General features: G+C 38.0%; 1 protein-coding gene across 11 annotated transcripts in view; it reads left to right on the plus strand.

Annotated features, from left to right (window-relative positions):
• CRPPA (CDP-L-ribitol pyrophosphorylase A) overlaps positions 1-14796 on the plus strand; it is a 175606-nt gene that overhangs the window by 88043 nt on the left and 72767 nt on the right. For all 11 annotated transcript variants that reach the window (XM_075922289.1, XM_075922288.1, XM_075922285.1 and 8 more), the window contains one exon: positions 7321-7452. In XM_075922289.1, coding sequence (XP_075778404.1) covers positions 7321-7452 — 132 coding nt within the window. The remainder of the gene's footprint in view (positions 1-7320; positions 7453-14796) is intronic.

A 14796-nucleotide genomic window follows, 5' to 3' on the forward strand; every position in this document is an offset into this window, starting at 1 on the left:
TTACTTTATTTTCTTTAAGGTTTCATGATGCCCAGTCCTAGGTAACTTTTAGCTCTCAATCCTTTATTATGTCCCATTCGTTCTGGGAGTGCTACAGATTGCATAGAGCTCTGCAAGGCCATGTCTACACTAGGAAACTATTTCAAAATTACTAAATTTGACATAAGAACTCCCGATTTAACAAATTCAAGCTAGTGTGGTCCTTACTACAGGGAAGCCTTGAAATTAGTCTAAGGCAGGCTCTGTTAATGTGGATGCGCTACCTTGGATTTAGAGCACCAGGAAGCACTGGGGAGTAATTAGTTTGAATTATTCTGAGGAGTAATTATTTCAAAATAGCAGCACCAGAGCTTCCACACTGCCATTATTTCAAAATAACTATTTCAGAATTGTTACTGCTGATGAAAAGCAGGAGTACAGATTTCTAATTCCACGGCCCATTATTTTGAAATAATGGGCTTGGTAGTGTGGATGCTCCACTTATAAATTCAACCTTCGGGGTGGGGGTTATTTCAAAATAAAGTTCTAGTGTAGACCAGGGCTAAGAGTACAGAGCTAGACAGTCAGTTATCATATATTTAGCATTTATAATTATGCTGTGTAATGTTTATCAAAATGTTAAAATTATGATCATTTTAATATTACAAGGAAATTTAATTTAAAAATGTCATATATTTCCCTGGGTCTCTTAAGACCAAATAAAGCATTTCTCAAACTGGGGTCTGCAGATCCCTAGGTGTCTGTGAGGATACTCCAGCAGCTCTGCTAGCGCTGTTGATCAACTCCTTCATTTCCCTCCCTTAACTCTTCCTCCTCCTTTCCAGTGCCTCCTACACACCAGAGAACTACCAATCAGTACTGTGCAGGAGGTACATGGAGGGAGGGGAAGGAGCGGGGATTGGTGCACTTGGAGGAGGGCGGCAGAAAGAGAAAGGACAGGGATTGAGTGGGGATGGGAAGAGGTGGGGCAGGGATGGGACAGTGGGGGAAGGGATGGAGTGGAGGTAGAATCTGGGACTGGGTGGGAGGAAGCTTGGGTGTTCACAAACATTTTAAATGAAAATGGGGGTCCTCGGGTTGCTAAAGTTTGAGAACCACTGATGTACTAGATCACGGGTGGGCAATAGTCTGCCTGTGGTTTGCCACAATTAGTCCCCGGTGGGTCACCAGCACTTTATCTACCTGCACATCCACAGGTCTGTCCACTTGCAGCTCCAGTTGGCCACAGATTGCCATTCCTGATCAGAGGGAGCTGCAAGAAGCATCCCAGTCCACGCTGCTTCCCATAGCTCAGCTGGGAATGACTATCTGCAGTCAGTGGGAGCTGCAAGCAGCTGTACCTGCAGATGTACAGGTAAATTAAGTGCCAGCTGCCTGCCAGGGACTAATCTTGAACCGTGTCCAGCTCACAGTCCATTTATTGCTCACCCCTGTACTAGATTCAGCTCTAGGTAAACTTCAATTAAGTGTCAATCTTTCTAAGTGTATATGTTATCCATCTTTATGTGGCCTGCATTCTAGTTACATGGGTCAGTTACTACTGCTGCTGAGGATATCTTTAGAATTTGGGCTGACTGCTGCTTCTTCACCTAGACGGCCAGAGGGATTTATAGCCACTCAAAATGTGATACTAGAATTTTCTGTGCCACTGAGGAGCTCTGTAAGCCTCTGATGAAGAGCTGTGCATAATTGTCTGTACTAGTTTTCTGCCTTGATGAGAGAGAGAGTATGGGAAAAAGTTGAATTATCAGTATTATCTAGTCCCAAGGATTATGCTGCTGTATTGTACTTAAATAGTTTGATAGCAATTATGCACCACAGCTGACTGTTACTTTAAATACCATTCGTTGAATAAGGTAGTTGCCAACATGTAGGGTGATGCAGAGGTGCTGACTTTTGTTTTTGCTTGTGGGTGCCTTTGAAGTGTTGTCTGTGTTTTTGGTGTGAGAGAGGGGTCATTTTGTCAGGTTTGGGGAGAGACTGTTATCAACGTACTTATCCCTTGTTTTATATTTTATCAATGACTGTGTGTATCATTGATATCTTTACTATTATAATTGTGATTAAATAGTGACAAACTGCATAATTACACTATAATGAATTACAGCATGCTACAATCAGTGCAATCACCTACAAACTGTCTTCACCAGCACCCAGTTTAAAGACATTATGTCTCTCTGTAAGTTTCTGGATGAAGCAGTCAGATGTCCTATTTACATCTAGTTCCCTGATATTGTTTTTATGCACAATAAGGTCAGCTACATTATTCATTTACATCTGTCCCATTGGTGACTGGAGATAATTTTTAAGTCATTTGACGGTGGAGAATGAGTTATGGATGATATAAACACAGTGAGATGGATTATTATAAATTTTCAGTACTCTGAAAATATAGTGCTTCCCGAGTACTGCAGATAACTCCAAGATTACTCTCTTCATGGTTTATTGCTAATTTAGACATTGTATGAGGATTATATTTTTCCATGTGCATTAATTTGAATTTCACATTGAGTTTCGTCTGCTGTTTTGTGCCAAGTCACTCAGTTTTGTAAGAGCCCTTTGTAACCTTTCTCAGTCTGTTTAGGACTTAACTACCTTGAGTAATTTTATATCATTTCACTGTTTATCCCTTTGTGCAGATTATTTATTAATATGTTGTACGGAGACCAGTGCTGTTCTAGCCCCTCAAAGACACCTCTAGTTACTTCTCTCCATTCCAAAAGCAGACCATTTTTCCTACCTGTTGGCTTTCTATCTTAACTGAAGTGCCTGGGAATGCTTTCAGGAGCATCTCAGGCTCCTTACTTTAATTATGAGCCTTTTGCTATCTTAATCACCCTACCTCTGTTTATAAACAAACTCCCTGCTTTAAGGGCAGAAGTTGTTAGCCGCAGAGAACTCATTCATTGCACACTCAAGATCTGGCTCCCGGATGGTGAGTACCACAATTTTATCTCATGGCATCAGTGCCTGTGGGTTGATTTTACACATGACACCATAGGCAGTGGTATCTTAACTCCTCTGAAAGGATTGTATCATCTAAGGGCAAGGCTAGGTGTCAGGAACTCCTGAGTTCTAGTCTCAGTTCTGATAGTCACTTCCTCTGTACCTAGGACAGTCACTTATCCTGTCTCATCTGTAGAATCTACGATATATTTGAGAGTGTGTCTGTCTGTCTCTTTGTTCAAGTACCCATCCTAAACAGTAAGAGCTAGGAACATCAAATTTGGAAAACAGCTTCTCCTTATCATAATTTAACAGAAGATAAGGGTTTGGTTGTGCCAGGAAAATGGGATATGCTTGGAGTGGGATTGCTTCTCCTAAAATGGAAAGGGAAGGCTGTGCTATATAATGACTACATGGGGGCAGCAGGGGATATGGGATAGAAAGCAGGGATAGTTATACAGTGTAATTACCACAGGGGGCAGCAAGGGGCCAGAGATGTGGACTGGGACAACTATAGCTTCATTAGGGCGGCAGGGGGCAGAGGTGAAGAGAGGGACAGTTATCTACTATATATTTGGGGGAGGGGGAGCTGGGTAGTCCTCTCTCCCTGGGGTAGCCTGCATACTTAACCCCTCATTCCCCAGTGACACCCCAGGGCAATGATTTAAATGAAGCATGTACATTTTCATTTTATTTTCCAAAAAACAAAAATTAATTGAGTTAAGGATCTGAGCAATGCTGGGTAAATCTTTTAGTACGAACATAATTCCTATTTACCAACTAATAGAGGTGTTGTAAAGATTAATTAGTTTATGTTTATAAGACACTTTCCAGATGAATAGCACATCAAAAGGACTATATCTTATTTGACCCAAGTGTTCAATGCACACTGAGGGTTGGTGTGAATGCTGATCCTTGGCACCTGAGAATTTAGTCTTTACTTGCAGTTCTCTGTTACATTGCTTATGTACATTTAAGAAGAAATTCTGTAGGGAACTTCATGTGTACTAGCCTATAAAGTTTTAGCTAGGTTTCCTGTGCACCCAATATGTAGGGTCCTCTCTATATATAGGGACTCTTCTTTCTTGCCAACTATTGGTAACACAATACTTCTCCTCGGTGGCAGAGTATTGTTTACATTATCCCTTGAATAACTGTTTTAATCACAGTCTCAACATATAAAACCCTAGAAGGAGCATGATGAGATAACACTATAACTTTTGCAGTAGATGGTATGGCTATTGTCTGTTATAAGGATGGGTATTACATTCTTTCTTGTCTGGGGTATACAATGAAATGGATAAGGACTGATAATAGCAATAATAAAACATACTAAACTTATGTCAATGTCTCAAGAAAAATATGAGAACATAAATCCCTTGCAAGATTACTTAAAGAACTTCTGTCAGGTTTCTGCCCTCAAACTGCATAGATCCTGACTTCTGCACCATCTTTGCAGAAGCCCTTTTTCTCTACCTTGCCTCTCAATAAAAAAATTGTTAAACTCTTAATATGTAGGAAGAATAAGATACATTTAGTATGTTCTTTTTAGCAATATATATGTTTTTAAACTATGGGATCTGATTCATCTGTCAAATTATTCTCCCAGTACTTTCTAAATATCGCTGGCATAGATAGCCTTGGGAATAGCCTTAATAACAGATGCCTGTGTATGAAACATATTTCTCATGCACATGAAGTCTCTCTTAAAGTAGAGCAATAGCCAAAGAATAAATAGACTTTGTGCTATGCTAAAAAAAAAGGTTTATATAGAATTCTTTGTCTGGAATTCTTATTGCTACCTATTCATATTCTGGATATATGGCGCTTCCAGATTATTTTTAGAAATACCACAAATAGAAAATGGAAAGCAGTCTGAAAAATGTTTTAAATTAATAAAGAGTTAGCTAAACAAATCATTATCTCATATTAATCACTGGGAACAATTTAAGTACTTTAAACTTCCGATCCCTAAAATTCAGTACAGATGATATAGCTGGGGGATAGAAATTTCTTTCATCAGTTTTTAATTACTCAGTGTTGGGTGTACACTTAAATAATGGCAACTATAATGGATTTTTTTCTCAGTTTGATATTTTTATTTTAAAAAATAAATAAATTTAACCGACAAAGCCTGAATGGATTGTTAGACAAATATTCTGTATAATCTTGTGCTTTTGATGTAAATGTGGATACTTATATTTCTCAGATACTTTAAGTTTTGACTTTTTTTATTTTGAGTATATTGACACATTTGGTCATTGCGGTTTTTTAGATACTGGTTGACTAGTAAACCACGTAGATTTCATTTCTGTTATATTCTATGGGACTTCTACAAAGAAGAGAATGTGTAGTAAACTGACAGTAACCCTATTTTAGCCTCTAGCACTGATCTTCCTTTCTGATAAAATGCCATTTAGCTAACAATGTGGCAGCTTTCTGCTTCATTATTTCATATTCTAAGTGTAATAGAAAGAGCATTACTAATACATGTGCATTAGTGATAATTTGTTTATACTACGCGATTAAAAATAAATTTTTCCATTGCAGTTGTGAACTAGGTACTAGTGTGAACTTTGCACTAGGTAGCATTGCCTGGTGGATAGAGCACAAACTGCAACTCAGGAGGCCTTAGTTCTATTCCTAGCTCTGCCATTGCCTGTTGGGAAACCTTGAGCAGGTTGTTTAATCTCCCTATACCTCAGTTTCCACACCTGTAAAATGAAGATAATGATACTGACTTTCTTTGCAGAGTGCTTGGGGATCTACTGATTAAATATGCTTTATAAGAGCTAAGTACAGTCAGTAGTGGTATTTTCTATTCCTAATGTTTTGGTTAAATATGTAATAGATTATATTCCTATTTATGTTGTTATATATTTTACATCCTGCATATACAGGCTGTGCAAAGTCAGGAAGCTAAAATTCCACCCCCAATATTATCTCTCGAATTCCATGATTTTATTATGTACTGTGCACATGCAGACTTAGTGCCAGGTTAGCACATTTCTTTTATTTAATACACATAATCATAATCTCCAACAATTATGCCCTTTCCCTGTTGGAAGATAGAGAATATTGCACCCTATTTCAAAATAATATTCTTAATTTTTCCTATTAGTGTAAGATGCCTTCTAATTGTGAATTTCTGCTTATTAAAAATGGCTAATTATTAATTACTTTAGCTTTTCTTAAACATGTCATATTGATGGACATGCATAGAGATACCCATAATACATTTTTGAAGCATTGATGAAGGTTCCTTATGGTTTGAAGTAGAACAGAAGAAAGGCACAAGTGTTGTCGAGGCATAGCTCACTAGCTCTTGCCTCCATCAGGAAGACGAGGCAGGACTAGTAATTACGAAACTCAATCTCAAATAAGGTATTTTAAAAACACAAAATCCTATTGAGATTTTAGGGACTTTAAATTTTCTGCAAAGTAGGTTTTTTATTTTGTGGTTTATGAGACTCGTTTTAACTATCCACTAACATAGCTGAGGCATCGTATGAAAAATGTTGTATGAACAAATATCCACCTTAAATCTTGCTTTTTTGAGCTTAATAGAAATTTTGTGAAGAGATAAAGATAAAATTGTTTGAATAGTTAAAGTATTGAAAAGCATGAATCAAAGTTTAATAAATAATGACTTCTCTTTACAGTACTAAAGTGCAGCATTGTAAAGAATACAAATTATAAAATGCAGTGTCCCAGACAGAGAACAGACACAACAGATATTCTTAAGAATGTAATTCCATGTTGAAAAACTAAAACAAATTACTGGAAAACATGTGTACTCTTCTCTGATTTTTTTCAGATGATTTTATCTGTGAATCTATTAGAACGCTGCTAATGCACGGATATCCGCTTTATATCTATGGGTATCTGCATCCACAGATGGATATCTGCAGCTCATTTTTGTGGATGCGAGTACAGATGTATATGTTGTATTTAGAACCCAGCAAGTCCACTTTATATCCATGAGTATTCACATCAGCGGTTGTGATGTGGATAACTGCAGCTCATTTTTGCAGATACAGATGCAAATACCGATTCAAAATTTTGTATTTGCGCAGAGCTCAAAATATGGTTCCAAAATGACAGGGTTTTTTTTAGATTAATAAACTCTTAAGTGTATTGAGGACATTATATTCTGATCACTTCTGGCAGATTTTGAAAAGAAACAGTTTTCCTTTTATTAAGTATTTAAGTCATGGAGCGTGACATGAATATAAGTTTATAAAATTTTCCTGCCATCTCATATTATTTTTATTATATTTATTTAACAGTTTTTAAAAAATAATTCTGGAGATCTAGCAGAATTTATTTTGCAATAGAATGTAGTAATGGTTTGCTTTTTGCACCCTTTTGCAGGTCTATTTGACTGCTTCAGAAAATATGTCTTTCAGCAATGGAATAGAAGAACTGGCTGGGATAAAGGAATTTGCAAGGGAAGTAGAAAAGAAAAATGTTTTGGTTTATGGTCTTCTCATCCATTACATAAAGGTATGTAATTCTCTTTATACCTGCGAATTATCTACTTTTGTAAACTATATGATTAATGATAAGAATCTTTATTTAAAAAAATCAAAGGAAAAAACGACAAGGTAGTTTTCTCGAAAATTTTCTTGCCTGTTCATGTTCAGTAGAGCCTCTGGTTACTGGCAAAAATGTAAGTGATTTGATTAGAGAAAAAAATGGTAAATAGTAAAAAAAAAAAAAAAAAAAAAAATGTGAACATGCTTGAGCCGTTCTTTTCCTGTTGCTCATCTTTAAAGCTTGGTATCTGCAGCTTATTAAAATTGAAAATATGAGAAATATTTGTAATCAAAATTGATTTTTCAACTGTTTTCTGTTCCCCCATCAAAACAGTGTTTGGTATTTAGGTAACAAAAAAGGCATACCTATATCTGGGGAAGCAAACAGTATCCATGAATCCAGTTGCTGTAGATTACCAAAGTTGGGGGCCAAATGAGCTGACATTTCAGCATCATTGTAAAAGCTATTTAAAATTAACCTTTTTGTTTAGGGATACTTTGTCACTGGTGCATATATAGATTTCACTGATTGTTAGTGGCATAGAGCCACCAGTTAAGTTAGGCAAATATTAAAATATTCAACTGATGTTTAAATAAGTGAAATAAAATCTGTTTCTTACTGAATTTTTGGAATGTGGTAGTTATTTAGTGTTACATGTGGCTGATTACGCACAACTATACTTCATAAAATTTTATCCAAAAGTGCCAAGGCCTCAAAAATTCCACTGATTTTAATGAGGCTACGCCTAGACTACAGGCTTCTTCTGGAAGAAACTTTTTTTGGAAGAGTCTTCCAAAAAAACTTCTTCAGAAAGAGAGCATCCACACTGCAAAAGTGCATTGAAAAAGCGATCTGCTTTTTCAAAAGAGAGAATCCAGACTGAATGGACGCACTCTCGCATGTAAGCTGTGATTGCTGTGGACGGAATGGCTACCAGGGCACCTGTGCTTTTTCCTCTTTCCTCTTTCCTCTACTTTCGAAAGAACTCTCTCTTTCCTGTACACAAACGCCTTTTTGTGAAAGAACTCTTTTGCAAAAAGGCTTCTTCCTCATAGAATGAGGATTACCAATTCAGGAAAAGAACAGAGGGGTTTTTGATTTTCTTGTGGAAGAACGCAAATGCAGTGTGGACATTCCTCAAATTTTTAGGAAAAATGGCTGTTTTTCCAACAAAACTCTGTGGTGTAGACATACCCTGAGAGCCTGAGTTGTGAATAGTTAGTATCTTTGAAAATCAGGTTGCTTATTTTTAAAGACTTATTAATGTTATTATAAGAATACTGTTATAAATATCTGTAATTCTCCTTCTGTTCACTTATATTATAAACCACTGTTGAGAGGAATGTATTTTAGAATGTATTCTTTCTACAATGAAGCTTAAAATTCAAAGTCTGAGATGAAGGTAAAAAGTTATTTTGAAATCAAATTTGGGCTAAAAATCCAAAATGACCTTTATTAACTTACACAACCACAAATAAAATAATTTAGTGGTTTTAAACACCTTTTGCGCATATGTTTTAAAATGACATAGGTTTTCAAAATGTAATATGACCGGGATACCTTTACACATGTGGGCACATACAAATTAAATCATATATATTATTTCACTTAGAACAGCAGTTCTCAAACTTTAGCACCTCGAGGACCCGCATTTTCATTTAACATGTTTCATAGATTCCCAAGCTCCTCCTTTTCCAGATTCCATTCTCACTCCACCCCTTTCCTCACATCCCCACCCTCACCCCACCTCTTTCTACCCCTGCTCCACCTTTGCCGCTCCTTTTCCCCTCTACTGCGAGGGTGCCATTTTCCAAGGGGGGGCAGCTGCTGTGTGTTCTGAGACACAGCTTGCTTTTCATCCTGGTCCCCCTACTACTAGGGAGGGAGGGGAAAGTTCATGCATTCCGTGCATGCCTCTCTCACTTGGCTGGTGAAGGGAGCTCATCAGCCAGGTGCGAGAGGCATGCATGGAATGCAAGTACTTTCCCCTCATCCTCTTAGCTTCTGGGGAATGGGATGAAAAGCAAGCCACATCCTGGAGTGCACGGCTTCTGTACCCCACATCCTCCATAAATGGTGCCCTTGCTCCGCTGTCCACCCCCTCCTCCAAGTGTGCCCCATCCCCACTTTCCCCTAGCCTCCCTTTTCCTTCTGCACACTGTTGAACAATTGTTCTTCCATGTGCAGAAGACACTGGGAGGGAGGGGATGGAGTTGAGGGAAGAAGAGAGAGGAATTGATCAGCAGGGTTTAGACCCCCCTGGAGTAGCCTCATGAATGCCCAGCAGTCCATAGTTTGAGAAATGCTGGCTTAGAAAGTGATGACTGTGTAACTTTTTTAACTGAAAAGTTGAAGGTGTTTAGCAGATTCTCAAAGATTAAATCTTGACTTTTAATATGTGTGTGCACTGACTTATCTCCTATAAAACAGTTGTACTACTTGCACAACTTGAATGCATGGTTTAAGCTTTGAGTGAGTTCTTCCCCTTTTCCTTCTCTCCGCCCCCCTCCCCCCAAAAAATTATAAACTTCTTTAGCATTCATTTTGCACATTAAAGCTTTATAGACAAGATAGGTCTGTTAGGCTATGTCTACAGTAATGTTATTAAATAACAAAAAGCACGTCTACCAGCAAGCCATTATTTTGAAATAAAGGTCTTCTTACTCTGACTCTTGTAACCCTTATTTAACAAGGAGTAAGGGAAGTCAAAGGAAGAGTGTTCTTCCTTTGACTTCCTGCTGTGTAGACAGTGCCAAAAGCTGAATTAAGCTATTTTGACTTCAGCTATGCAGTTGACGTAGCTGAAGTTGTATAGCTTAATTCGATTTTTGCCCTGCTGTGTAGATGTGCCATAAGAGCTTTTTTGACTACTGATTCAGTAATTCACAGAATTAAAAGAATTTACATAGACTTACTAAAACTGATCCAGAAAAGTCTCAAATCATGAATCCTCATATTAAGAAAACCATAAATCTGTATTAATATAATAAAACATAATATCTCTGTTGATCTGTTACTGCTTTTAACATAAGAAAATTTTAAAATAACTTAATTTACACGAGTGATCAAAATGGGTCTTGAAGAGCCAAAACAGTGCAGCAGATCTTCATTTTAAGAAGTTTATAAATTGCAGTATAATGTCCTAGTTTTTATACCTTTTATACTCTTCCTGACTGATTTTAAAGAAATACAACTAATTAAGGGGCAAGAAATATGTATGATGATAAGTCTGGTGAGAATTTTTGTCCACATGTAGTAGGAACCTGTACCCAAGGAATTGCTCCTATAGCAGGCCTATAGTTACCCGGGTCGCTTTTTTCCCCTTTCTTAAAAATCGGAACTATATTAGCAATTCTCCAGTCAAATGGTACAACCCCTGAGTTTAGAGATTTATTAAAAAATTTTGCTAATGGACTTTCAAGTTCATGTGCCAGTTCCTTTAATATTCGTGGATGAAGATTATCTGGGCCCCCCGATTTACTCCCATTAAGCTGTTCAAGTTTGGCTTTTACCTCAGATATGGTAATATCTACCTCCTTATCTTTAGCCCCATTTGTTAACTTACCATTATCCCTAAGCTCTTCATTAGCCTCATTAAAGACTGAAGGAAAGTATTTGTTAAAATACTGGGCCATTCCTAGATTATCCTTAACCTCCACTCCATCCTTAGTAATTAGCGGGCCTACTTCTTCTTTTTTTGTTTTTTTCCTATTTATATGGCTATAAAACCTTTTACTATTGGTTTTAATTCCCTTTGCAAGGTCCAACTCTACCTGACTTTTAGCCTTTCTCACTTTATCCCTACATGCTCTAACCTCAATAAGGTAGCTTTCTTTACTGTTCCTTCCCATTTTCCACTCCTTATATGCTTTCTGCTTTTTCTTAATCACCTCTCTGAGATGCTTGCTAATCCAGCTTGGTCTAACACACCTGCCTATACATTTTTTCCCTTTTCTAGGGATACAGGCTTCTGACAGCTTCTGCAACTTTAACTTAAAATAATTCCAGGCCTCCTCCACTTTAAGATCCATAATTTCTTTAGTCCAATCAACTTCCCTAACTAGTTTCCTTAATTTACTAAAGTTAGCCCTTTTGAAATAAAAAACCCTAGTCTCAGATTTATTTTTGTTTATCCTTCCATTTAATTTAAACTGAATTAGCTCATGATCACTCGAGCCAAGGTTGTCTCCTACAACCATTTCATCTATGAGGTCCTCGCTACTCACTAAAACCAAATCTAAAATAGCATCCCCCCTTGTTGGTTCAGCAACTACTTGATGAAGGAATTCATCAGCTATCACATCTAGGAAAATCTGAGCCCTATTATTATTACTAGCACTTGTTCTCTAGTCTATATCTGGAAAGTTGAAATCTCCCATGATTACACAGTTTCCATGAGTATTTACTTCATTAAAAACATTAAAGAGGTCTCTATCCATATCCAAATTGGATCCTGGTGGTCTATAACACACCCCAAGCACTATCCCAGGGGAGGATCTGATAGTTTTCTTCTCCAATGTGAATTTTGCCCAAACGGACTCTGTCTTCTCCATTCCATCACTTTTTATTTCTTTACAATCTACCTCATCTTTGATATACAATGCGACTCCACCACCTTTACCCTTATTTCTGTCTTTCCTAAACAGCACATACCCTTCAATACCTGTACTCCAGTCATGCCTAGTATTCCACCATGTTTCTGTTATTCCTATAATATCTGGTTTCACTTCCTGGACCAATAGCTCTAGTTCCTCCTTTTTGTTACCTAGGCTCCTCGCATTGGTGTACAAACATCTTAATTTTTGCTGTTTGGCCTCATTCACATTCTTTACCCAATTTGGCACAGACGTTACACCTACAATATGACCTAGTAGACTAGTATCCACCCCACCCTTCCTCATGTTCATTCTCCCACCCCCAGCTATATCGTTTCTTACTTCGTTTTCCTCCCTCTCAGTGTTAAAATCTGGCGTAGAGATTACCTGGGCATCTCCCAACCGTCTCCCCCAAATTCCTAGTTTAAAGCTCTCTTAATAAGTTGAGCCAGCCTCCATCCTAGAAGTCTATTTCCCTCCTTACTTAGGTGAAGTCCATCTCTAGAGAACAGTCCTCTCTCTGTCCATAAATGCCTCCCAGTGACCATACATCCCAAAGCCCTCCTAATAGCATCACTGCCTAAGCCATCTATTGATCATCATACTCCTGTCACATCTTAGTTGCCCTTCTCTAGGAACAGGCAGAATCCCACTAAAGATCACCTGAGCCTCAATTTCCTTAAGCATCCTCCCCAGCCTAGCATAGTCTCCCTTAATTCGTTCCAGTGAGAATCTAGCCGTATCATTTGTTCCTACATGAAGGATGATCAATGGATTCCTTCCTGCTCCCTTAATAATTCTCTTCAACCTCAGTTCCACATCTCGTATCTTAGCACCTGGCAGACAGCACATCCTTCTATTCTCTGGATTAGCTCTGGTTACAGGCCTATCTATTCTTCTCAATAAGGAGTCCCCTGTTGGAGCTGTCATGTAACTGCTGAAATGTAGTTAGGAGGCGTTCATGCAGGCAGTACAGACTAAAAAAATTAGTTAGTCTAATATTAACCTACTAGACCATCATTCTTCAAGTCCAGTGTATAGTTTCATGTTAGAGGGAATATGTGATATTAATCCGAGAGTGCCCTTTCTTATATGTGGGATATGAGCAATGTTCCCCTCTAATCATTTGCATCCATGTGGATTTTTCCCATCCATGTGTGGAATACATTTTTATGTGCACCGAGGCATGTATGAATGTGCTCCACAAGTAAAAATAAAAAATCTGTTAGTGGGCACTGGACTCTCTCCTGAGTGGCCACACAAGCGCTCAGTTTACAGGAAACATTAGATATGAACATAGCAATGTATCCTTTTAAAGTTAAGAATAGTTGGATGCATGTCTGCTAAAGGCAAAAGATCATAACCACAAAATATCTGAATTGATTTTAACCGCAGAGAGTTGAACAGTTGCTTAATCAGGGTTTTGGATGAATGAAGTGTATTGTGCAACTATTAAAGACAGTGCTTGTTTATAAAGTGATGTTGAGATTTTTTTAGATTTACTAAGGAGTCATGTTTTAATGGACAAGCAACTTCTAAGAAGTTACCCAGAAAAAGTAAAAAAAAAAAACCTCCTAAAAATGTCTATAACTATTACAAATGTACAGTATACTGTAAATATCATGTCATTCATTCAGAAAGAACATGTGTTTAGTTGTAAACAAAAGGAAACTCTATTAACATAACTGTGCATGAAATACTAAAATAATAATATTGATACAAATGTTGGATAAACCTAGCAAAAGCTCTTGTTTGTGTTCTGAGTGACTAAATGGAATTTTTTCCTTCACTGTTTACCACATATTTTCCAAGACACAGTCCTGTGGAACATGAGCAAACATAATTTAAATCTTTACTGAAATCCACAATATAATGTTAAATTCAATTTTTTTCAAGAAAATGAAGGATTTTTAATCATATTGTTAATTAGTAGTTTTGTTAATTTTCTACTTAGGGTCAGATATTCCCTACCTGTGGAAAAATACATACAGGCAGGAAAAGAGATAGTGAGAAGATTCCACTGATCTGAGCTGTGACTGGGTCAGGCTAGAGAGCTAGGTTAGAAGGGGAGAGAGGCAGCTCTAGAAAACAGAAACAGCCTTGGCTAATTAGGAGAGGATTATTTCAGGGCAGCTGACCCAGAGTTATCATGGTCGGAGTGGCAGCAGCGGAGATGGGGCTACTATAAATTAATTAGGGCTAACTGATCTCACTTGAAGCTGCCACAGGGCCTCTTAAAAAGCCTTCTCTGCTGGTGGAAGGTGTGGAGAGTAGAAAAGGAAGTTGGAGTGAGACTGAGTGTATAATAGATTATGAGCTTTTCTGATTCTCTCCTTAAGGGAATGGCAGCATTGCCATAGACAGCAGGGGAGGTGAGGAGCCAGACAAGAAGTGTTTGGGTTCCTTTTCCAGGTAGCCTGAGAGTTCAGCCAGTACTTGGGGAGGACTATTTACTTAGCCCCAGGCTGAGCAGGGGGCACTTGCCCCAATGCCCTTCTAGCTGAGGGACAGAAGCCCAAACCTCAGCAAGGGCAAGTGGGGTCCATCCTGTAATACCTAAATCACCAACGAGATAATGAACAGATCAGAGGTATGGGACCCAGGAGTGGGACTGAACTTGTCACATGTGGTGTCAGGAATTGGATCTTCAACTGCCATAAGACCCTTTTCAGAAGGAAAAAAAGCCAGATTGAGAATGTAGTGAAGGTGCTCATAC

The sequence above is a fragment of the Pelodiscus sinensis genome, chromosome 2, assembly GCF_049634645.1.
Source record: "Pelodiscus sinensis isolate JC-2024 chromosome 2, ASM4963464v1, whole genome shotgun sequence".
NCBI lineage: Eukaryota > Metazoa > Chordata > Testudines > Trionychidae > Pelodiscus > Pelodiscus sinensis.